The sequence below is a fragment of the Thalia democratica genome, chromosome 9 (assembly GCF_965202585.1).
Source record: "Thalia democratica chromosome 9, ktThaDemo2.hap1.1, whole genome shotgun sequence".
NCBI classification, from domain to species: domain Eukaryota; kingdom Metazoa; phylum Chordata; class Thaliacea; order Salpida; family Salpidae; genus Thalia; species Thalia democratica.
The window spans coordinates 22,708,008-22,733,921 of record NC_139173.1 but is presented as its reverse complement, the minus strand read 5'-3'; the positions used below and the strand labels follow the sequence as shown (position 1 = coordinate 22,733,921).

At 31.7% G+C, this 25,914-nt stretch overlaps 1 protein-coding gene across 1 annotated transcript in view; it reads left to right on the top strand.

Moving 5' to 3' along the window:
- The first annotated feature begins 845 nt into the window (after positions 1-845).
- LOC145844161 (serine/threonine-protein kinase mTOR-like) overlaps positions 846-25,914 on the top strand; it is a 41,376-nt gene continuing 16,307 nt past the window's right edge. Inside the window, exons 1-30 of the mRNA XM_082951528.1 lie at positions 846-986; positions 2,297-2,416; positions 2,947-3,036; positions 3,670-3,821; positions 5,759-5,860; positions 6,120-6,230; positions 6,826-6,976; positions 8,558-8,610; positions 9,104-9,182; positions 10,703-10,869; positions 11,256-11,414; positions 11,600-11,727; positions 12,028-12,162; positions 12,800-12,982; positions 13,575-13,696; positions 14,539-14,755; positions 14,967-15,058; positions 15,205-15,320; positions 15,630-15,783; positions 20,000-20,257; positions 20,624-20,739; positions 21,010-21,153; positions 21,464-21,600; positions 21,923-22,046; positions 22,365-22,622; positions 22,975-23,172; positions 23,788-24,105; positions 24,540-24,797; positions 25,043-25,111; positions 25,531-25,787. Coding sequence (XP_082807654.1) covers positions 887-986; positions 2,297-2,416; positions 2,947-3,036; positions 3,670-3,821; positions 5,759-5,860; positions 6,120-6,230; positions 6,826-6,976; positions 8,558-8,610; positions 9,104-9,182; positions 10,703-10,869; positions 11,256-11,414; positions 11,600-11,727; positions 12,028-12,162; positions 12,800-12,982; positions 13,575-13,696; positions 14,539-14,755; positions 14,967-15,058; positions 15,205-15,320; positions 15,630-15,783; positions 20,000-20,257; positions 20,624-20,739; positions 21,010-21,153; positions 21,464-21,600; positions 21,923-22,046; positions 22,365-22,622; positions 22,975-23,172; positions 23,788-24,105; positions 24,540-24,797; positions 25,043-25,111; positions 25,531-25,787 — 4,568 coding nt within the window. The 5' untranslated portion in view covers positions 846-886. The remainder of the gene's footprint in view (positions 987-2,296; positions 2,417-2,946; positions 3,037-3,669; positions 3,822-5,758; positions 5,861-6,119; positions 6,231-6,825; positions 6,977-8,557; positions 8,611-9,103; positions 9,183-10,702; positions 10,870-11,255; positions 11,415-11,599; positions 11,728-12,027; positions 12,163-12,799; positions 12,983-13,574; positions 13,697-14,538; positions 14,756-14,966; positions 15,059-15,204; positions 15,321-15,629; positions 15,784-19,999; positions 20,258-20,623; positions 20,740-21,009; positions 21,154-21,463; positions 21,601-21,922; positions 22,047-22,364; positions 22,623-22,974; positions 23,173-23,787; positions 24,106-24,539; positions 24,798-25,042; positions 25,112-25,530; positions 25,788-25,914) is intronic.

Genomic DNA, 25,914 nt, shown 5'->3' with positions numbered 1-25,914 from the left:
TAGCCACTAGCAGTGCTACCAGTTAGGCTAACACTTTAAAACTTCCAAAATATTAGTTTTGGAGCAACTTGATTTGATCAGCTTTCTGTTTCTGTGATAACTTGATAGTTTAATTAAATCTTTGTGCAGGAATGTAACGGGTAGTAGAGATAAAAATATTTTTAGTTGTTGAATCATATCACTCCTTTTTAAAATAGTGTTTTGCAAACTGTTTTTATTAGCTTAAAAATCATATTTTTAAATTTTACTTTGAACTTGTCTTAAGTATTTGTCCTTAAGCAATTGGTAAAGCAGCATATTTTTGAACTATATATTAGCACTTAACATAATTGTTTTTACAATTATTTTACATTTAATTTGGTATAATTTTGTTGAGTTTCTTATTATTGAATTTATTTAGTCTTAGGAGGATTTCCTTTTCTTCAAATATAAATACTTGTTTTTTTAAAAAACTTCTATAATTTTGAACCAGAACTGAAAATATAATTAACTTCTACAGCAATTTACCTAAAATTTCCTCACATCAATATTAACTTAATAAGTATTTATTTCAAAATAACTTACTTCATTTTTTTTGTAAAAATAAGAACCATTTTCAAAGACTGTTCTTATTATTATTTTTTTAATTTTTTTTTGAAATTTATTCTTAAAAAACTTGTTACACTTGTGCACTTTGAAAACTTGACATTGCTAAAAATAAAAAAAGTCCAAAAATAAAATAAAAGTTACACACTTAAAAATGTGGTAGAATCTGCTTTAATCAATGATATTCTTAAGTCTTTTAAGTTTATAATGTTTTGATGCTTGTTTGTATTGATATTTAAAAAACTACCTTTTGCTACAGTTTTAAATTTGATAATGCAAAAGAGAGATACACCATATAAAAATGGGAATCAGTACTGATTATTTAATTAACGATCTCAAGTCTAACAAAGAAGCATTGAGACTGAAGGCAGCTAAAAATCTTCAGCAGCTTGTTAACACAGGTATGTGATTTGATTAATTAATGGGATTTGACAAAGCTCTGTAGGCTTGCAAGAGAGTATTTAAATTATTTTTACTAATTAGAAATACAAAGCAATTGATTATCATTTTGATATTGGTGTTCTGTCAATAAAGAGATCCAACCAGTTATGATTTACGATTTTATTAAATATTTTATTTTATCAACTCTCTTAAAGTTTTTATTATACCCTTATTTTGGTGTTTTAGTAAAGTTTTAATTTCTGTTTTGTTGAAAAAAAAGTATCTAAAATTAACAAAACTGTTTTTATTTTATTTATAAGTTAGGTGTTAAATAAAAAAATATTTTGAGATATAGGAATTGACCTTTTATAGGGTTTATATATATTGGAGTATTTCAAAAAAAAATTATCCTCTAAACAAAATATATAAGAACTAAATTTTATTTACTGTTTTCCACTCACTCAGGCTTCTTAGAATAACTCAGGCTAGTTAAAACTTATTTGAATTTTTCAATTAAAACTCAGGCTTTTTTTAAATTCTAAATGCTAATTATTTAGAGTTTTAAATATTTTTTTTGTTTTTTTATTAAGTAGTTTTGTTAATATTTTTTTGTTTAGGCTTGATTTAAAGTTTTTTTTTCTTTTTAGGCTTGTAAAAATGCTTTTTTTTTTTCAATTTTCTCACAAATTCATACCAAATCAGGCTAGTTTGATGTAGCTCAGAATAGCTTTTTTGCTTTAAAGAGTGGCAACCCTGTATTTATTACCTAATTTAATATGATAGATAAATTATGTTATCCTTTAGATATTGTTTTTATATTGTCATTATTTTGATTTAAAAGGACAAATATATATTAATAAAAAGTCAATAAGTATTATTTTTAAAAGTTTATAATTATATATTTACCATGTTATTTTTTGGATAAACTGTTTAGTTGCTTGTTTTTGCATTAAGAATATTTTAATCTTCAAATATTTTAAGACTTTTAATAAATAAAAATATTTTTTTTTGTTTTCCTTAATGATATAAACTAAGCTAACAAAAGTTATAGTTGAAATGAAAGTTCTTTTAGATAAATTTAACAATACATACAAAAACTAATTTGTAAAAACTTATATTTTGTTTGTTGCTTTAAATTATAAGAGTTGATACAAATGACATTAAGTAAGTAAAAATATGTTTTAGCATGTTGTTTAAGTATTATAAAAGTGTCACTTAACATTCTACATACAAAACTAAAACTAAATTTCAATATATCCTATCTTATGAAACAATTTTTTAAAATTTGACTTAAAAAATGCTCATACTTAGATTTACTCTTTTGAAACAGAAATACAAGAACTTTCTCCCGATGAAAAAAATAAGTTTATTGACGATTTGTTGGAACGTCTGAGAAAACTGCTCATTAGCCAAGATGTTAGTGAGTATAAGGGAGGGCTTCTTGGAGTTGGTGAGTTCGATTATTATTTTTAATTATTTATTATTTATAGATGAAAAATATCATTTTGATTATTTTATAATTGAAAAAACTACAAAACGTTTGCCTTTAAAATTTTGTTTTTTGAGTTTTATCTCTTTCACAAAAGTCTCTAGTATTTAGCAAATGAGAGTTTTAGTTAGTCTTTGTGCTAGAGTTTAATGATTTAGTTTTATGCTGATTTTAAACTGTTGTAAGTTTATGTAAAGTAAAAACGTTGCATAATGCTAGCTTTGTTTTTTTTATTTTAAATTTAATTAAGTATCATCAAGTAAAAATACTGTTGGTTTTAAAAGTTTTGAAATTAATATAGAAACAAGTATTTACTGCCAAAAAAAAACATGTTAAACGTACACTTTTGAACTATTTTTCAACTCTTACACAAATAAATTCTGACTTATTTTTAGTAAACTTTGTGTCAATATTGTTCTAACTACTGGTAGATTTTAAATGTTAGTAATGTATCTCTGTTTTCACTAACAGATCAATTAATTTTTCAACAGTTAGTCTGGTGAACCTTTACGAGCTGAACTATGACCACATGAAAAAATGTTCAATTGCATTCAGAAACTCTATAGTCATCAGCGATTTTTGTAAGTTTTATTTTTACTAGTGAAGTATAAAGTTGTCTATTTTAGGTTTTTCATTTCGTTTTTACTTTTAAACTGCAACCAACTTTTGTTAAAGAAAAGTTTCAAATATTGGTGTACTTTAATAAAACACTAACATTTAAGTTGTAATTTTAATTTTTAGTGCATTATTATTCACAGGTCATCAAACTCTATAAGTTTAATAAATGTCAGTTACCTCTCAATTTCATTGTCAAATAGTTTATTTTTATCAAGTTTTGACGGTTTGTACGCGAAAACAAACATTCAAAGTACACATCCGCAAGGATTTTCTTTATACAATTTATCTATTATTTATTTTTACAGTTTATTATCAACAAAACAATGTTTCATTCCTATACTGGGATATAGTAGATCATCAGTTGTTATAAACAAATCTGAAAAAAGTTTTTGAACAAAATAAATGGAAGTTATGTAAAAATATTAAATAAAACAAAATGAAAACAAAAGTATTGAAATTATGGTTTAAAAACTTGGAGTTTAACAACAACAAAACTTTATGATGCTGAACTTAAAACTTGATACTTATGTTACATCTTATATAGATTTTACACTAAAAAAGCGTTCGACAAGGTTCAAATGAATTTTTTTTTGCAGCCGTGCTGGACGTGGCGGCGTTCCTGACCGTGAGGGTGGCCTCGCTGGCGCTGGACTTCCAAGCCAACATGAAGGACCTGATCTACTTTCACTTCACGCGCGCCCTCGACCGGCTCAAGGACCGCCACAACGAGTACCACCGGTGCTCCGCGGTCAGTTTCACACAACTTTTTATTTGAAACAGTAATTTAAAAATACTCCACCGGTGCTCCGCGGTCAGTTTCACACAACTTTTTATTTGAAACAGTAATTTAAAAATACTCCACCGGTGCTCCGCGGTCAGTTTCACACAACTTTTTATTTGAAACAGTAATTTAAAAATACTCCACCGGTGCTCCGCGGTCAGTTTCACACAACTTTTTATTTGAAACAGTAATTTAAAAATACTCCACCGGTGCTCCGCGGTCAGTTTCACACAACTTTTTATTTGAAACAGTAATTTAAAAATACTCCACCGGTGCTCCGCGGTCAGTTTCACACAACTTTTTATTTGAAACAGTAATTTAAAAATACTCCACCGGTGCTCCGCGGTCAGTTTCACACAACTTTTTATTTGAAACAGTAATTTAAAAATACTCCACCGGTGCTCCGCGGTCAGTTTCACACAACTTTTTATTTGAAACAGTAATTTAAAAATGCTCCACCGGTGCTCCGCGGTCAGTTTCACACAACTTTTTGTTTGAAACAGTAATTTAAAAATACTCCACCGGTGCTCCGCGGTCAGTTTCACACAAATTTTTATTTGAAACAGTAATTTAAAAATACTCCAACGGTGCTCCGCGGGCAGTTTCACACAACTTTTTATTTGAAAGTAATTTAAAAATACTCCACCGGTGCTCCGCGGTCAGTTTCACACAACTTTTTATTTGAAACAGTAATTTAAAAATGCTCCACCGGTGCTCCGCGGTCAGTTTCACACAACTTTTTATTTGAAACAGTAATTTAAAAATGCTCCACCGGTGCTCCGCGGTCAGTTTCACACAACTTTTTATTTGAAACAGTAATTTAAAAATACTCCGCCGGTGCTCCGTGGTCAGTTTCACACAACTTTTTATTTGAAACAGTAATTTAAAAATACTCCACCGGTGCTCCGCGGTCAGTTTCACACAACTTTTTATTTGAAACAGTAATTTAAAAATGCTCCACCGGTGCTCCGCGGTCAGTTTCACACAACTTTTTATTTGAAACAGTAATTTAAAAATGCTCCACCGGTGCTCCGCGGTCAGTTTCACACAACTTTTTATTTGAAACAGTAATTTAAAAATACTCCACCGGTGCTCCGCGGTCAGTTTCACACAACTTTTTATTTGAAACAGTAATTTAAAAATACTCCACCTATGCTCCGCGGTCAGTTTCACACAACTTTTTATTTGAAACAGTAATTTAAAAATACTCCACCGGTGCTCCGCGGTCAGTTTCACACAACTTTTTATTTGAAACAGTAATTTAAAAATACTCCACCGGTTCTCCGCGGTCAGTTTCACACAACTTTTTATTTGAAACAGTAATTTAAAAATGCTCCACCGGTGCTCCGCGGTCAGTTTCACACAACTTTTTATTTGAAACAGTAATTTAAAAATACTCCACCGGTGCTCCGCGGTCAGTTTCACACAACTTTTCATTTGAAACAGTAATTTAAAAATACTCCACCGGTGCTCCGCGGTCAGTTTCACACAACTTTTCATTTGAAACAGTAATTTAAAAATACTCCACCGGTGCTCCGCGGTCAGTTTTTAACAAAAGTTGGCCGTGAACGGTATTTTGTACCTTTTTTTTTTGGCTCGTTGGTTTATTTGTAAAACAATTTTTCATTCAACTACTGATAGATATTAATGAGATGCTCAGTTTTAATAAAAGTTAATTAAAGATAATAATTTTTGTAAAAGTATTCAAATCGCAGTTTTTTACTGAAATTATTATAAAAGGTAGATTTAATATTTTTGAATTGAAGAAATGTTTGCTTTTTTCATGTAAGATAGAGTCTACGAGGATTTTTTTTTTTGCACGCTGATCTAGTAAACTATTTCTAGTAAAATATATTAAAGTGTCTAAAAAACTACACTGATCTAACTGATTGTTTCCCGCACAGGTTCTACTGCTGAAGCAAATAGCGTACAGGCTTCCCACCACTTTTTACACTCTCATCGAGCGCTTCTTCTTTCAAATTTTCTTCGTCGTCTTCGATCCAAAGGTACTTCATTCGAACCAGTCAAGGTTCTATTGTATAAGTTCTCCACATTGTAAAGTTTTATCAAAATGCTATTTAATGCCTGATAAGTCCATTGACCAGCTTGCTTACTTTTCGTTTAAAATTTCAAGTTTGGTGTCAGACAAAATTAGTTGCCTTTATCACGTTGCTTCTTACTTTTAAAACAAAACAGCCCGAGCGCGGCCGTGCAAAGTTGAAAAATATTTTTTTGTATTTTTTTGAACCGTTCAACTGAAAACAGATGACCATCAGGGAGTTCGCGATGCAGGCGGTGAGCGGCGCGTTCCAAATAATAATGCGGAGGGAGCTGAAGCATCAGCACTCCCACGTCGACCTCAACAAGCACTACAGGGTGATTGGATAGTTTGCGTTTTTAATTAGAAGGATTTTTTAGCAGTTCTTGAACCAAGGCTGCCGAGTGTTAAACTAATACTTTTTTCTTAAATAGTGTTAATATTTTCTTCCTTTTTTTTGTTGTTATAGTTTTACTATGAAGTTATAATGTTTTACTGTTTTTTAATTATTTAGGGCAAGTTACTATAAGATACTTAAGTATTTTTATAGAGAGTGTTTTATTTAAAAATAATACAATCTTGATACCTTCTAAAATGATAAACAAATATAAATTGTACAGTCTACCGAGTATAAATTAAAAAAAAAGTGGTGTAGAAACTATAGCTATTAAAACTAGAAGCACAAATGTTTTATTCAGGTTGTGAAAAATATATGATTGTTTATTCATCAAGTTAATAGCGTGCTCATAACTTTATTTTCTTACATGTAACTTTTAGTGCTAACTTTACAACATCAAAATAAAAAAAAGCTAAAACCAAACTAAAGCAAAACAAGTTGCGTTTGAGCTGGTATTTTTTTTTTCGCAAAATACCCGCACGCGAAATGAACAAACAAATATGAATTGCGATTAAAATTTTACGTGTTTTGCGAAGGTCTGCTTCGAGCAAGTGATGTCGATACTGGCGCCCAGCACTTGCGCGGTCACCATGCCGACCGAGTACCGCGCCCCCGCCAGCATCACCGACGAGCAGGTCCACGGGGCGCTGCTGCTCCTGCAGGAAATGGTGAAGATATCGTCGGACGGTGAGCATGCCATGATTTTTATTAAATTTCATTTTTTTTTAAATGTTACAAAAGTAGTATGTCTGACGTTGCTTTTGAATTTTGAGATGTCGGACGGTGGTAATTTTTTTTTTCTTATAATATAATTATAATTTTTTTACCGAAATTGTCGATTAGCACTATGGTTTCTTGCTATTTTAAAGTTCAATATTATGGATGAATTTAAAAAGTTTAAATCTTTTATTTTAATGTTACAAAAGCTGAGTTCAACCTTAAGTTTTAGAACAATAAATCTGTTGTTTGCTTATAAATATTACTGATCAAAAAATGCTTTTTACGCTGAAATTTATGACGGACCATTTAAGATATATCTAATTAACTGTTTCATACTTTTGTTTGTTTTTGGAGAAATATATTTATAAACTAACTGTATACAGTCTCAGTTGTAGACGGTGAGAAAGTTGTTGTGATAATGTGCTTTTTAGTGTATTGATACAAAAGCTTTGACTAGCATACTTGTGTCTGAGCTCAGCTTAAAAATTTTGAACAACAAGTCTGCGGTTTTCTTACAAAAATATTACTTGTTAAACGACTGCATTTCACGCTAAAACTTTCTTTTTAAGATATGTTTAATTAGTTGCCTTAAACTACTTGTTTGTTTTCGAAGAGTGATATTCACCAGTTCACTGTTTATAGTTTTATAAGACTGTAATTGCATTTGTTCGAATTTTTTATTTTATAAATGTGGTTTGAATAAAAAAAGTAATGTAATCTGATTAAACGCCGGAAAGCTGTTTATTGAAAGGTTAGAGTTGTAGCTACAGTTATAAAGTTATTTAATTTGTTTTTGAATTTTTTTTTGTTTTTTACACAATTACCGTTAATAATAAGTCATGTGCCTAATTTAATAACATGTAAAATGTTTACCAATGAATTCAATTCAATTATGGCACCATTATTGGTTTTTAGTTGTTTTTAAATGTTTATGGTTTTCATCTTGGTTTATTGGAACAAATTAAATACAAGCAATTGGTTTTAATTATGAGTGATAATAACATCACCTATGTTATTGATAAAAAATAGCTTTTAATGTAACCTAAAGAAGATTAATGTAAAAAATGCTTCGCTATTAACAGTTTTTAATTAAGTTTGCCTGCAACGTTTTTTTATTCTAATATATATTATGATTTATGATTACAAAAAAATTAAACCTTCACTAAATTGGACAAGTTCTTGTAAATAAGAAATAATATAAAATTAGCTGTTAACTTGCTTGTGTGAAGCAGAAAAACTTGATTGATCGCGTGGTTACAAAAACAATTGTTTAATTTTACAGCTAACATTGTTGCTTGCATATTGTAAAGGAGATATTATTAACTTGACAGAACAATTTTGAATTTATAAGTTGTCTACTGTTTATTTATTAACAAAAAGTCTGTTTCTTAATTATACTACTGAAATGTTTTTTTACTTTTTAATTTACAATTTGAAGTAGTTTTTTTTTTGTTTTATGTTTTAATTTTGAAACTTTATTTTGTTATATTTATGTAAATTAATCAATTTAAATATGATATGTAGAATTTTAAAAATGTATATTTTTAGACACAACCGACCTCAAAGAATTCAACTCATTAAGAACAGATTTTGAAGAAAAAGTAAGAAAAATATTGTTTACTTATTTAGTATTTTAAAAATAAGAGAATTTGCTTTTATATAAATGATTTAATAACATATCCTTAAAGTTTGCTTATACTTATTTGCTTTTATTATACCAAAAGACGCTTTTTATATTTTAAAACAATTATCTCGGTAAAAAAAGGGGTTTATATTCGCTGTTATAATTTTCGTTAAAATTACTATTTTTAAGTTGTTAAGGAGTAATATGATTTTATTACTACTATAAAGTTTTACAAACATTTTTACTATTAATGTAACAAAGTATTAGGTTATGTATAATTAATTTAACTAAATTTCGATTTTGCTTAGGTTTTGCTAAAATTAAATTTTACAAACTGAAAATTGCTCTTCTATTTAATTTTTTTGTTATTATTATTTAAAGTACAACCTTTAACAACTAGAAGTTTATTTATTTTATACAAACGTGTTTAAACTTAATAGAAAGTGAAACAAATGATGTTTATATTGCAGAACACACTAGAGTTCACTTCCAAGCAGTTTGTAGCTTCGTCCAAAATAAACGCTGAAAACAAATTCTGTCAGGCCGCAAGTTGGTTTCGATATTTATAATAATTTTTTGATATCTTTTGTTTAAATTCGTAAGTTGTTTTATTTTTTGCAAGTTTAAACTTTTAGATGTTCAACGTTATAAAACTTTGAAAAGTCCTTTAACCACTGAAAAAAAGCGTTTTAGCAAAATCAATTAAAATTAGATAATAATTTAGCGATCACTTAACCAAACCTACTGTTGTAACGATTTACTTGATTTTAAAGTAATTAAAAGAAATTATAAAAAAAGGTTTTGAAAATACCTTGATTTTTAATACGTGTAAACAAAAATCTCATTACTCACAATTTTTTCTGAAACTTCACCTGAGTGTAATAACCCTGATCTACTGTATTTTTATCTGAATATTTAAAAGGTAATATCTGTTACATTTATCTTATTACAAATTTTATCATAACGCTGAAACATTCTACTTCAATAGCATTTTATTTGAATAAAATGCACTAACGAGCTCTTTGAGCTAAAATTAGTTTGGTGAGTAAGTTTTTGAGTTAATAAAAATGTTTTTTCTTTCCTCTGAAGAAAAGATCTTTAACTGTTTTCTAACAATCAAATTTACAGTACAATAAAAAAACACTTATTTTAATTTACACAGAGCAATGTAAAACAGTTTTACCTGTTAAAAAACGATTAAAATTATATGAAGCAGAAAAATATAATTTTAACTAAATAACTCTTGAAAATTCACTATTTATTTTTTTAATTTTCCGTGCACCGAAAATTTATTTTATTATTAGGCGCCGCTTGGTTATCATGGTCTGTATGACCAGTTTAAGTGGCAATCTCTATAGCAAAAAAAACTTAATGTCTAAATTTAAATTAACTACTAAGAAATATTAAACCAACTAAAAACAATTTAAGTGTCTGCTATTGAGATTACGATAATAAATAGTTTCTTAATTTATATAAAATTTTATCTAGCAGTTAGTTATTTAAAACATTTTCTAGCTTTTTACTTCAGCAAAATTACTTCAGGAAATAAAATAAAGTTATTTAAAACATGTTTTGACTAGGAAAGCCCACTTTCGGAAACCCTGCATTGAATATGTATTTATAATTTTTCCCATGTTTTTGAAAACTTAAAACAAACTTTTATCAAAGGAAAGATTTGTTTACTTTCTAAATTGCTGACTTGATTCAGTGTTTCTCAGAGTTTGAAATTATGTTACTGTAAACAAATGTTCGCCAGTGAAATTAATGTTAAATGGGTTAAGCGCGTTCGATCAAGCTCCATCTTAAAAGCTGCTTTTAAAGTTTCAACACAAAACCAAACCGCAGTTGAACAGTAGAACAAGGGCGATTTTAATAATCAAATTGCGCGCACTAAAACAGTCCAGTTGTGCACACTGGATTTTCTTCAACAACCCAGTTGTGCACACCGGATTTTTTTTAAATTTCTTAAGTTTCACACCAATTTAAAGGGCACCGGAAGTTTTTTTTTTAAATTTTTGCACTTGATTTTTCAGTTTGACTTCAAAATAACTTATATCTTGTCCACGCAGACGAGATGACGAGGCCGACGGAGGAGGGGGGCGAGGACAGCGACGGGGAGGAGGAGAAGGAGGAGGCGGGAGAGGAGAAGGAGGAGGAATCGTCGGGAGGTCAGCCGGGGAAGAGGAACATGACCAGCAGCTACTGCGTGCAAATGATCAAGGACAATTACGAAGACGTTTGTTTCATTTAAAAAGTTGTGTAATGTATTTAAACGTGTTTAAATGGTTGCTGCTTTTGGTATACCATAACCACGTTGATCTGTTGAAGCCTTTGTGTATGTTTTATGTAAAAAACCTATATTGATGCGACGTATGTTAACATGTATAAACTTATACGTAAATGAGTTGATCACGTGCCTAAATTAAAATTGTTAAGTTTCTGCACAGAAACGATTTGCCTACTGGTGGTCACTTAGTTTAAAAAAATAAATTTAGTATATGATTATTTCGACCACTTTTTCCAGACAACCCGATGAAAAATTCTTTTTTTTAACACCAATCAGTGCACAAAAAAGTTAAATAAATTTTGTATTTCACTACAAACCTGTAAAAACCCAAACAGATACTGCAGTGCCTGGAGAAGAACTTTAGCAGCAAGAACAACTTCATACAGCTGATAATCATGAAGCTGCTGCCGAGGTTGGCCGCTTTCGACTGCGAAAAGTTCCTCGCTTGCCACCTCGACCACAGCTTGAAGTTTTTGTACGGCGCAATTAAAAAGGTGAGCTTTTACAAGTTTTTTTTGCACAATTTAAACTTGTGTTTTAGAAAAGGATAATTTTTGTTAACATGCTTGTAATGAATTTTTTTGAATTGTTTTTATTCACTATTTTTCGTAAGTTTAAATCATAGTTGTCTTAGATTTAGATAAAAAACTTTTAATTTCAGTTCGACTTGTTTTTTTAGGACAAACAAAAAGCAATGGCTTTCAATTCTCTGGCTGTTCTGTGCAGAGTTATGAGAAACGACATGAAAAATCAAATAAAAGACATCACCAACTTCATTAAAAACTTTTTGCCAACGTTAATTAACAGGTTGATAAAATAAGGACTAAATAAATAATTTTTTAATAAATTTTATGAGAAATGTAATTCATTTTTAATTTTTTTTACAAAACTAAACAATTTTGAATTTATGTTTTTAATTTTTTATCCTTTATTCTAGCTAACTAAAAGGTAGTGAGTGCAGTTGTGGGTTCCAAATAAGTTTCAAAGTACAGTATTGGATAGCAAACTACTTTGCCTTCGTCTCTACTCAGTTCTGATATTTTATAATCAAAAACGTGTTAAACCTCCCGACCAAATTAAAAAAAATAGTTTGTATATTTCGTGCAGAAAGAAGCGGAATGCGGAGGACGCGCTGGACCAGGCGGTGTACCACTGCGTGTACGTGCTGAGCATGTGCCCCGGCAACCACAGGAGCTTGCTTGAAAACGAAGTCCTCTCCCTGCTGTTTAAAATTAACATAAGGTCGGTTATGTACAACTTCTGTTTAAAATTAACATAAGGTCGGTTACGTACAACTTCTCCGGTGCACGACTATTAAAATTCGGACAATTCAAATTGTTAAAAAAAAAATTGAAAGGGCAACTAATAAAAAAGTAATGTACATTTGTCAAATGTAAAACATACACATGTAGATCATATTAATATCTAAAAGCCATTTTTTTCTTTTTGCTAAACCTTAAATATTTTTTGAGTTATGGCTTAAATAAAGTAAAATTCATAATTTTTTTTATTAATTTCAAGATATCTTGAAAAGTATTTAAGATTTTTCTAAAAAGAAAAAAGTGCCTTGTAGATCTACATATGTATTTTTTTATTTTTTTCAAATTTATATTACTTATTGAGATATAGTCTTTTTAATATTTTTTTTTCTCAATCAGTAATTTTTATAAGATGTCAATTAAACATAATTTTAAATACATAAAGAGCGAGCTAATTTCAAAGTTTTTTTTTGATCTGTTACTTTAAATTTATCACAAACGCTCTTTCAATTCTTACTTTATAAAAAATTAAAACCTAAAATATTCCTTACAAAGTTAAGCTAAAGTTTTTTTTTAACTTCAATGCCGGGATAAAAACCAAGTACTCATTATAAACGCAGCGAGCCGCTGGTCAACCTCTTCTACAAGCTGTCAACCTCCTCAAAGGACCTGTGCCAGGTGATGAAGGAGAAAGTGAACGAGGGAGCGATGGAAATAATACAGCAAATCCTCCTTCCCTACATCCACGTCACCAACGAGAGGATCATTTCTCCCTCCAGCACCCACATCGCAGGGCTCAACAGGTTCTTGCTGAAAATTTTATTGTTTTTTTTTATTAATTTGACTTGTGAAAGACTGATTGTACTGGAATGTTTAGCAGCTTTTTTTTAATACTTTTATGTTTTCCAGTGAATAATTTAATGGTGAAAATCAAATTAATATTTTTGTAAGAGCGTTTAAAATATGACACTTCTACTTGGAAATTGTAATTTTATTTCAATTTAGTATATATATTCATGAAATTAAAAACATTTACCATTTTAACAGTTTTTAAACTAGTTTTGAAAAACAGCAAGAAAAACTCACAATTTTTAAAGTTTTCATGCATAAAGATATAAAATATCAAAGTTTTATGAATTTTAGTTTAAAAAAAAAAACCATACAATTTTTTTTGAAGCAACAGCTTAAACCGAACATAAATTTTTTACATGGCGCCTTTGCACAGAAAATTAAGTGCTGCTCACAGATCTGAAGCACGTTTTCACACAAACAACTTTCAAACTAGTTTTCAACAAACCACTTATCACAGGACGTTTTCTCACATGCATATTATACAAACTGCTTTCTAACAGTTTCTTCTCAAGCAATATTGTTTTAATACATTCTTTCCCACAGGACTCCCTCGCACGCGTCCATAGAGCACTCCGTGTCCCACCTGAACCTGAGCGGGAGTTCCAGCAAGCTGCACAACGTCAGCGCCTCCTCTTCCATCAACCACCTCAACTTGTCGCACCTGAGTGAGTTATCAACAAGAATAACTATGTGTATAATGAAAAAAAGTGTTATCAAGGGTTAAATTTTAATTGTTGTTTACGTGGTTATTGTATGTTGTTGTAAAAAAAAGTGAGTTTTTGCATCATATTGATTTAAACAAGAATAACTATGGTACAATGAAAAAAAGTGTTATCAAGGGTTAAATTTTGAGTGTGTTTTTGGATCATATTGTTGTTATTGTAAATTGTATTAACATTGTGTAAAGAGTACGTTTAACGCAAGTTTAATTTTCATCAGTAAATACCGCTAATAATAGTGTAAACCAACTTAACTTGTCAATTTTGAGCGAGTTTATAAAACATATTGATTTAAACAAGATCAAATATGGTACAATAAGTAAAACAAGGGTTGAATTTCTAGTGTGTTTTTGGATTATTTTTGTTTCAACAAGGGTTAAATTTTGAGTGTGTTTTTAAATTGTATGGTATCAAAAATTATTAATGTAAATATTTCTAATTGTCACACTTGAGTGAGTTTTTGAATTGTATTGTATCAAGAATAATAAGTGTACTAGAATAGATAAAAGTATAATCAAGGATTAAATGTTGGGTTTGGTTTTGATTTAATTGGTTGTTGTTTACATAAAATAGTTAAGTTGCTGTGAAAACGTGTGATGAGTTTATTTGATACAAGTTTAAGTTCCGCATACGAAATTCAACCGAAATAATTTATTTTCACTTATTTTTCACTCGAAGACGAACGTGAAATTTTCACCACCTCAGTCACCTTATCACAGGAAAATCTCGCCCGAAAGTGAAAATCAGTTTATAAAATAACGCCTGCTAATTGTCATTTCCCAACACAGGCGAGCCGCACGAAACGAAGCTGGCGCTGAAGATGCTGGCAAACTTCCGCTTCGCTTCCGAGTCGTCGGAGGGGTTCGACCTGCAGCCGCCGTTCAGCGTGCTGTGCGAGGAAATAACATCGACCAAGTACCTGCAGCATCAGGAGGCGAGCTTGAGGAACGCGGCCGTTTCGGCGGTGCTTCACCTCATCAGGCCCATAAAGCTTCCCATATACAGGTTCGTGTTTTCAACAAAAATAATCAAGTTGAATATCGTTGCGTGTTTCAATCGCATCGAACTATGATTTTGTTTTTGTATTTGTAGAAATATGAATAAGCTGAAACGGGAGTTTCAACAAACTGCTTTGTTTGGTCTTCCATAATTGCTTGATAGTAAAACAGTTTGACAGTTTTTACACTTTTTTCAATACTATTATATTTTTTTGCAGGAGTGAAAAGAACACGGTCGTTCACCCGGTTCTTTCGGTGAGGATGACGGAGCATCTCAAGAAAGTCCTCGATCTCGTCATTACCGATCCGAGTTAGTTCGTTTGTTATACATCAAGTCCATTCTGATTTTGTTAAAGTGTTTTCATGTTCTGTCGATGCAAACTTTGCAGGAACTAAACCTTTTAATTCAAACCAATTTATCTTTGTAGTGTGCATAAATTTAAAAAATAAAAACAGACGCGGAAGTGCGACTCCAAGTGTTGAAAAATTTAGACTCCCACTTCAACAACTACTTGGTGCTGGACGAAAATTTGGCTCTTCTCCTGACCGCAGTGCACGACCAAGACTTCAGGGTGAGAACTTTTGAAGAGTAGTTTCAAAAGAAGTTTTTAAAGAATTAATGTTCAGCTAATAGTTAAAACAGCTTGCTTGTCCATGCTGTCTTGTGTTTTTATTTTGAATGGGTTGATGGAATGATATGGTTGTGTAAGTAAGGTGATGTTGCTGTTTTGTGCGACAAACACAAATAAATCGAAACACCAGCTTTCCAAATAAGTGTTCTGTTAAATCTTTTTTTTTTAAATTTTTATCAATTTAACTCAATAAAAAATTAATATCCCCAATACAAATATCACCAACTTTTTTTCATCCAATCAACGCAGGTGCGTGAGGCGGCCATCAAGTGTTTCTCTCGTCTCAGCCAATCAGCTCCCGCCTTCGTGGTTCCGCAACTCCGCAAGATCCTCATGCAGATGGTGGCCGAGCTGAAGTACTCCGGAGTGGGCAGGAACAAACTGCATTCCGTCAAACTGATAGGTACGACCGTTCGTTTGTAAAGTTTGTAGCTGGTAGTAGAGTTTATATGAACTAGCTAAATGAAGTTATTTTCATTTATCACTTGAAAATGGAACTTGTATATTTTTGAAAAGCTTTGTGAAATAAAATATAAAACAAAATGAGTAATCTGTTAATAATAAGTTGCAAATGGTAAATAAAAAAGAAGTTAAAAAACATTTACGTTTTTTGTTTATTTTGGTTTGTTTGTATTCTTTTAATATTTAAAGCGAAACTCAACATTTGTTTGTGTATAAAGTTTGTAACTAGTAACTTAAAGTTGTGAATGAAATTGATAGGCGATCGTTTGTTTAAATAATCCAAAAACACGTTGTCCAAAGAATCTCAAACAAGCCGAATTATCTAAAATACGCCCTTCTCTCACGGTGTCCGGCTTTTTATACCGTTTTCGCGTGTTTTTTCTCCGGAACGAGACTCAGCAGATATGTTTACAACCATGTTTGTATAGACATATTCGTACTGTGTAAGTTTTGTGACCTGTGAAATATTGTCAAAAATATATATTTTATCTTATTTTCGGTCTAATTGTTGTTACTTATAATAAGTTTCGATGAAATTTGTGCTATTATAATAAATTAAGCCATTTAGAGTATTTCTCAAATAAAAAAAAGTTTTGTCACAAACATGTAGGTCCTTTACCCCAGAAGTATAAATTTTCGAGATCATTCGTGAAAACTATTTTACAGTTTGATATCCTCAAAAATATTAATTTTACATCTCAAGTGTTTAGTGACGTAATATGGATAAAATTACGTAATATGGATAAATTCCGATTTAATTTCTGTATAATTATCTACCATCACACAAGTCAATTATTTTTTAATTTTTTTTTTAGTTTGAAATCACCTGCATGCTTAGGTGATAAAATGAGCAGCTAATTTTAAATAAATGGAAACTTACAGTTTTCCAAATTTTGAATTATGAAATTTATTTTTATATAAAATTAAAGATGAATTCATTTATTTTGAAAATGAGCTTGCATGCATTAAAAAAGGTGTTAAAGTTAAATAAAGTAACTTTGTTCTACATAAGTATTATAAAGTGACAGAGTTGCAAAAGATCCTTAAAGTTGACAAATTAGGCAAAAAAAAACATTGAATTTGCGAAATTTAAAAAAACCTGGAGATTAAAACAAAAATCACTTAATAACATGTAAAATAAAGAAATTTTGATTAGGTACAAAAAATCTATCATAAGTTTTTAATTGTGTCATGTAGAATTTTATTTATTATGAAATATTATATTTAATTTTAAGTAGCATTACAGTATCTTTTCAATATTTTATATTGTTTAACACAGTTTTTTGCCTTCTACTTAGTTTTATACTAAAAACGGTTAAAAAACTTGGACTTTTAAAAACCTGGTAAAAACTAGGGATTTTATAATACTAAATTTTTGCTTTTTATCACGTCTGTTATAGGTCCTTTACTCTAGAGATTAGTTTTCAAGTTCATTCGTAAAAACCATTTTACAATTTAATATCCTCTAAAACAGTGCTTCTGAACCTTTTTCTAGTGGCGGAACTCTTTTCCAAAGTTCAACTTTTCCGCGGAACCCCTAGTTTAATTTTACGTAAAATGTTCAATTAAATAAATGTTCTTTTTTAAATTTTGAAAGGCTTCGCGGAATTCCTGAGAGGCGTCACCATTTCAGAAGCACTGCTCTAAAATATTAGTTTTTACATCTCAAGTGTTTAGTGACGTAATCATAGAATTAATTTTTATGTGGTCACCTTAAATCACAAATAATGCAATGTTTTTATTTTTGCAATTTTTAATCACCTTCATGCTAAAAGAATAAAATAAGCAGGAAGTTTTAAAAAATGAAGGCTTGGATCTTCCAATTTATTAATTGAAAAATTCATCATATAAAGTTAAAGTTGATTTCATTTATTTAAAACATGATATTTAAAAGTATTATTAATTTTAAACTGAATCCAACTTATTTATTAAAGTTAGCATAAAAGTTTGATCACACCAATTCGATCATTAGACCACCAGGTTTTGGTTGACTGACCTGGATTTCGTTCTTATTGAAGCTTGTCAGTGAGTGGCAACCGAAAAATACTTGTGTCGTTTTTATGCTAACTTGAGGTTGTCTCACGGCATACGATAGTCCAGGCTCTGTAGACTTTCGCCGATGTTTTCTTTGTAAATGTATTAAAGTGTGACAGGGTTGCCAAAAAACTTAAAACAAAGTTCACTAAAAAACCTGCAATAAAATTACATATAAAGTAATAAAATTTAATTATATACGAAAAATTTATCAAATACAATATTAAAAAAACAGAAAAAAAAAAAAGGCTTTTTATTAAACACAAATATGTTTCAACACAGTTGCATCTGTGTGATACAATTGAAACAAAATAAAGAGTTAAATAGCCTTATAATTGCATCAGAAATTAGTTAATCAAGCACTACTCAAAACAAACAAGTAATTGAAGTTCTAAGTAAACTAACTTAGATATAACATGATACACTAATTAACTAAACAATGATAATGAATATTCAAAATATTTATGGTTACATAACATTGGTTCATTTAAATGAATGTATTTGGCTTCAATTTTGACAAGGTCAAAAATATTGTTACAACTTCTTAATATTTTAAATTTCGTTTCATTATAAATTTTTTCACAAATCGGATTTTCAACTATGTGTTCTGATATTGACGATCATTTCATTTGAAGTTGCTAAACTAATTGTCTTAGGCTGATTGCTAATATGTTCTCTTACACACTTTGGAATGTGCTCTTTAATTCTTGTTTCAAAGTGCTAAGAAGTTGATCATTATAGCTGTTTGAGCAACAGCATTCAAACGTGTAGACCACGCAACTTTTATGTTTGTTAGATGTGAGGTCTTTACCTTTAGGACTCAAAGCAGAAAATGATGTAAAGGTAACTCTAGGTTTAGCAGCACGATATACTTTTCCCGTTAACTTCTTTATGTTTCTTTCAATCTGAGTCTATTTTTCACCTGCATAAGGCAAAATTAAAAAAAAAAAACTGGACATTTCTTAGGACCACAAGGTTTTATGTAATTTAATCTGTTATTTTCAGTTTTTAAAACTCTATCAATCAAAGGATCAAGATATACGTTCTTTATTAGCATTTCTTTTACAACGTTGATTTCAATCTCCAAAACTTATGGAAAATATATTTTCTTAGCTCTGTGAGTTAAGAGATTAATTAAACCAATTTTTCTCCTCTTGATACAATGAAATTGGAAATTTAGATATTGACTTGTGAATGAAGGTGATGAATACCGACGCGATGAATTTATTATCTTTTCTCTTGGTCGAAACATCCAATAATTATATTTGATTACTTACTTCAGTTTCTTTGGTGAACAGGATAGCACCATGTTAATTTTGTTTATTTTGTTATAATTGTATCACAGTGATGAAAATTTGTTGAAATATGTTTGTGTTTAATAAAAAACCTTGTTTGTTTTTGATCAAGTACAATAATAGCAGGCTAATGTTCAAAATTTGTTTTTATAGCATTAAAAATTTTATTAGTTATAAAAGGCATTTAAAAGTAGTATTATAGTATCTTTTCATACAGTTTATGAAATTACTTTAACTTAACTATATTTTATGTTAAAAACGGACAAAAAAAAACTTGTACTTTCAAAAACCTGGAAGAAATTTACAAAACCTGAAAAAAATTCCAAAAAATCTTTGGCAACCCAGTATATATAACAACATGGGTAAGCTAAATAAATTTCTACTTTTTTACTAAGTCCACTTGAATAGGCTTTTGTAAAATTTAATGCAAAAATTTAAATTGAATTCAAAAGGCTGAGGATTGGTAAAATGAAAAATGTTCATTTAATCAGGGTTGCCAATAGTAGTTAAATTTCGATCTGACACAAAAAATCTATTATATAGATAAAAAAAATTGCCATCATCAAATTTTTTAAAATTAATATAATCATTTAAAGTAGCTTTTCAGTATCTTTTCAATGTATTTATGCTACTTAACACAGTTTCTTCCCTTAAACCTAACTAAAAACTCAAAATACACCTGAAACGTGTAGTTTTAAAAACCTGGAGAAAATTTTGAAAACCTGGATTGCAGGGTTGCCAAAAACACTTGGCAACCCTGTATAACAAACTACTTATGAGTTTTTTAAGTAACTTTTACACAACAAGTTGAACAATTTTTTTTTTCAGGTCACCTGGCGAAGAACGCGCCCTTCTTCATGCAGCGCTACGCCATTCCCACCGTGAAGATACTGATTGAAAAGCTGAGGGAGGAAGCCCAGCAGACGTGCGCCGTGTCGGTCGCCATAACGACCACCATCGGCCACCTAGCGGCGGTGGGCGGGGGCGAGATGATGTCGATCATCGATGACGTCATGCCCACCGTCATCGACCAGCTGTCGTCCAACGAGCAGCTGACGAAGCGGCAGGCGGCCCTCGTCACTCTGGGTGGGTTTTTATCAGTGAAAACTTAAACAATTTTTTTATAAAGTAAAAATAACAAACTTGAATATGCATAGTTTTTATTTAATAATATTTAAGCTTTTATAAAAAATTTAAAAACTAATTTGAATCAAAGTTTTAGTTTCATTTTTTTTAACACTTTGTTATAGATAAAGTTAGTGATAGATTATTAACAAAAGTATATAAAATGAGACTAACTCCAGGTTTTAGTTTTATAATATAAAAGCATGCATAAAATCAGTTATGTTTTGTTTTTTCAGCTTCCAGATTCTCTATTTGTAAAAGATAAATTTTTATAGTTTTTACATATTTTATCCTTTTATTTTTTATTCTATATACACTTATACGCAGGTAAGTTGATCCAGTCCACCGGGTACGTCGTCGAGCCTTATCACAAGTACCCTGATTTGCACAAAAAGTTGCTTTCTTTTGTGACCAACGAGTATTCTCAGAAGTTTAGATTGAAGGTACATTTTTTTATTATTGTTCATGCTTCGAATTTTTATTTTACTTGTATTAGGTCATGTAAAGTTTAACTTGGCTTTATGTGAAATCTAAAATAAAAGTGAACTTGTTATGATTTAATAAATTTAAAAAAATTTGCAGAAACTATATACTACTAATAAATAAGACTTTTTATAAAATTTAAAATTTTTATGCAAAACAATGCTTTAGCCCGAAAATACGGCTGTGCACAAAAAAAAAGTATTGATAATGTTAACTTGAAAAAACCAAAGGTGTTGAAAGTGCTGGGCATACTGGGAATACACGACAAGCACAAGAGAGTGGAGACGCTGACTCAGGTGCGGAGGGACGAGATGACCTTCTACGATCTCAAGGAAGAGGATCAGTGCAAGAAACCCGAGCAAGATCACCAAAAAGTAATTTTTTATTGGGAATTTAATTTGTATGTTGTTTTAAAGTATTTAAGAATTTAAAAATTTTGAATGAGTTTTGTTTTTATTGTTAGGAAAAACATGAGTGAACAAATTTAAAAGCTTGTTTTTTTTAGTTTTTTTTTTGAAAGCAAGCTGTACTCTTTTTAGCTTCACAGTTACTATATACTTACTGTTTTAACAACAATAAATTTAATTTCTCATGGCAGAGTTAAAACGATTCAAGATTTCAGTTGACGTTCAAACATAATTTCAAAACCGTTTGTTTTTGTTTTAATTGAAAATCGACTCACAGCAACACGAGCTGCCCAAGGACTCGATGAACGAGCTGGTGATCACGTTCGGGTGCAAGAGTGAGGAGTTTTTCACCATCGTCGCCGTCCGCTCCCTCATCAAGATCCTGTCCAATCCCCAGGAGAGGGGCATTCACCGGTTCGTTGTTTTGTTGCAGCGCTCGATGAGTTGCGAAAGTTTAACTTTGATATTTAGTTTCAAGGACAGAAGATTGACAAGTGTTGTTTGCTTAGTTTTACTTGAACGCTTACAAATAATTACACTGTTAGTTTTGATTTTAAGTTTCAGCAACTCAAGTCGTGCAAAAGAGATCCTTCGTGCGTTTTTGACGCCTGTCAATTTCGTAGAACATTTTTATGAGCTTTCAACTGTTTTGGTAATGAAAATAATGATATGATATGTTGTATTTATTCTATCTTGTTATATCTTGTAATAAATATAGAAAATTGTTTATTTATAGCGCTGCAGTTCAGGCTCTGGTGACAATGTTCGGCAGGATAAGCACGAAATGCATACCGTACTTGAAAGAAATAATTCCTACTTTTTTGAAAGCCTTGAAAGGATCCAAGTTTGAAGAGAAAGACGTTAGTCGAGCGTTTGTTTTTAGAATATAAATTATTTTTTGGAGTAATTTTTAACAATTATTAATTTTATAGTAAATTTATACTTTTTTCACTATATTTTTATGTAGAGTTCTACAGTGTTTTTACAAATTAAAAAATAAACAATACCTGTATATATATATATAAATTACACCTTAAGGTTCTCAAGGTATTCAAGCTAAGTGCTAATTCTAACAGAACTAGTATTAAATTTTAATTATTACTATTGTTTGCTTTTCCTTTCACTTTTTGACCCAGCCACACTGCTCAACAAGCTTTTCAAAATTCAACTTTTCGCAGTTTTTCGTGAAGCAGCTGTCGGACATCGTGGACGAGATCAAGCAGCACATCCGGGAGCACACGACGCTGATAATGCAGTCGGTGGAGGAGTTGTGGGAACGGGGCAACGACAAGCTGACCAAGTCGCTCATTTCGCTGGTCAGGTCCATCTCCTCCGCCCTCTCCTCCGACTTCAAGTTCCACCTCCCCAACCTCCTCGCCCACTTTCTGCGGATCCTCGAGTTCGACGCCTCGCCCAACCAGACCGTCACCAGGGAGGTGTGTCGCAGTTTGTGTGAATTAATTAAAAATGAAATATTAAAATATTAAGAAATATTATTTTTTCCTCCGTTGTATTGGTTTTACACATCACTGCTTTCATATGTTCAAGCTTGTGCTGCTTAATTTTTTTCAACCCTCTCAAGTTTATAAGTTCTTAAAAGTTTTACGAGCTGCATACTTCTACCGATTCTTACGCAAAACGAGATTAATTAATTAAATTTGTCTGTTTAAAAAAAATCTTGTATGTAATTTTCATACTAATCTGTTGCAAGCTATTTGTAATGCCGCACATTATGTTCGAGTTTAATTTTACTGAGAAGTTTTAGAAGTAACGCTTTTTTCTCTTCAGCTTCTGAAAACGCTGAAGATAGTGGCGGTGAGCTTGGACGACTACATCAGCATAATCCTGCCCTCATTGCTCAACTTATTAACCAATCACAAGTGCTTGCCGGACACCAGGGTTCAGGCCCTGAAAACGCTGAAGACCTTCCTCGACTGCATGGACCTGCGGTACATGATGTCCAACGTGGTTCACTCCCTGCTCAAGGTTAACTGTTTTTACTTTTAATGTAACATTTTTATTTTCCATTGATGCTATCACACTTATTTGGTTATTAATACGGAGTTTGACTCTTAAGTTGTGTTGTTTTCCTGTGTGAAGGTTTTTTTTAAATATTTGTAATAGTTCCAAATCCAATAATTAGTAGAACTTAAATTATTTTTTTTCAGTTTATCAGTCTCATTTTATTCTTGGAATAAAATAACCTTTAGAACATTCTTCACAGTTTAAACTCATTGACTTTTTCATTATTTTTTTAATTTTGCGCGAGTAGTCAAAAAGTAATGTTTTGCTACTGATTGCTTTTAGAAAATTTATAGATGAATTATTCATTCTGAGTGTTCATTTATTAATTTCGGTTAACACTCAACAGAATAAAGTTGCTAAACCTGACAACAGTATAGTACAAATTTTCAGTTGAGCATAAACATTTTCTGAGTAGTTAAAATCATTTCCAACTCAGTTTTTCAGTTGAGAAATATCTTTTTTTTAACTCACCAACTTTTTCATTGCTTTTTGAATTTCTCTCAGGCGTTTGAAGTACACCAAGTGTATCAAAGTAATAAAAAATTCCCACAACTTATTTCCAACTTTCACTCACAGGTGTTCGAGGTGTACTCGGAGGAGAAAGTGCTGGCGCACATCCTGACGGCGCTGGAAGCCGCGGCGAGGCAGTACGGCAAGAACTTCGTCGTCATGCTGCCCACCGTGAAGAAAGCCTTGAAGCAGCACCACGTGCTGGGCAGGGCGCCGTCGCTGGAGGGCGTGCTGAGGGTGGTGGAGTGTTTGGAGGGGGATGCCGGGGAGGAGGTGCTGTGGAAGGGTTGCGACCCGAGCATCAGCGAGACGGTGAAGACGGCGACGGTGATCGACATGAGCGAGCCGAAGAAGCCCATCACCAACAGCAAAGTCATACAGCAGGTGAGATAACATGCGGTAACTCCTCGCGCTTTTAACATGCCAGTTAACAAATAAATTATTGTCAATGTTGTATTGAACATTTGCGCGTAAGGTATCTTTTCGACCACGTATTTGTAAAGTATTTGAATATTTCTAGTTTTAGTACGTATTTGTTTGACGTAGCGAATTTGTAATATTTTTTTTGCTTATTAAACTTGAAAATGCTTGTTGTTGTTCCAAAGTTTGATGTGAAAAGCACTCACTGAAACTTTCTTTGACTGTTTCTTTCTTTATCAATTAGCCATTACTACCTATTTAGTTTTTTAGCTGCTATTTTTAAAATTTCTTTGCCGACGGAACCACTTGTTTTATCAGACTTTGAAAACCCAGCAAAACAAGTGCAATTTGTTTGCAAAAAGGAAGCTTTTAAATCATCAAACCAATTTTCCACGCAGGCGTTCACGAAGAAGCAGCCGGTTTCGAGGGAGGACTGGAGCCAGTGGATGGTGGAGGCGACCCGGACGCTCACCCAGCAGTCCCCCTCGCTCGCGCTGCGGCCGTGCAGCATCCTGGCCAACTCGCACAACTTGCTGGCGCAGAACCTCTTCAGCGCCGCCTTCCTCAGCTGCTGGCGGATCCTGAACGAGAAAATTCAGGATTCCATCATCAGGAGCCTGATGGCGGCCATCAAGTCGCCCGAGTGCCCGGCCGAGGTTGCTTTCGTGTTTTAGTGTTTTCATTTTATTTATTTTTTACTTAATTTGAGGTGGTTAAAAAAATAAGCTAGTTTGAAATGTTTTTAAATTAAGATATTGTCAAGTGAACAGTTCATACAAGTTTACACTACAATTCTTTCATACAGGACGATTCTGTTTTTATTAATGCTTAATTCGATGAGCATCAAAACATCAAATGTAGACAGTTAATTTGTTATTAAATTGTATTTTCAAACTCTCAGGTGAAGCACGTCATATTGAATTTGTGCGATTTCATGAAGTACACTGACATCGGGCCTCTTCCAATTGAGGTGAGTTTTGTATATATTTTATTTAAATATTTATGTCGAGAACAAGCTGAAAGTTTTGTTCAGTCATATCACCATTTTGAATTGTGTTGAAATCAACTTTTTTTTCCAATAACGAGCTTGAAGTGTTAAACTTATTAATTACTTGCTAGCAAATTCGGCACTTAAACTTTAATAAAGTATTCCAACTACCTAGCTTTATTAAACTATTAAATTTTTTCACAAGAACGAGTTGGAAGTGTTAAGTATGCTAATTATTAAAAAAAAAGCATGCATTTAAATTTTTTAACCTCAGATAAAAAAATTCTAACAACAGAATTTAATTGATTTATTCCCATTAATGTTTCAAGAACCAGCTGAAAGTTTTATCCAATCACATCACTTGAACTGTATTTGTATTAATCCTCAACACTTTCCAACAGAACGAGCTGGAAGTGCTGGGCAACACGGCTCGCGACTGCAAGGCGTACGCGCGCACGCTCTACTACAAGGAGAAGCGGTGGGAGAAGATGAGGAAGGAGTGCGAGGAGGAGGACCGGCTGATGCCGTTCGACGTCACCGGCGACCTGATCAACTGCTACACCAAGCTCGGTCAGCCGGAAGCCGCCGACGGGGTGCTGGAGAACTACAAGGAGGAGCTGGAGGCCAAGGCGCAGAAGCTGGGCGAGAACCAGAAGAAGTTTGTAGGAAGCTCTTAGTGAATAAATGACTTTGCGAAAAATATGTTTTTGTTGTTGTTTTTTAAACTCTGGCCACGTTTGTAGCGAATGGGCTGACGTACACACACGAAGAAAGACCCTGACTTT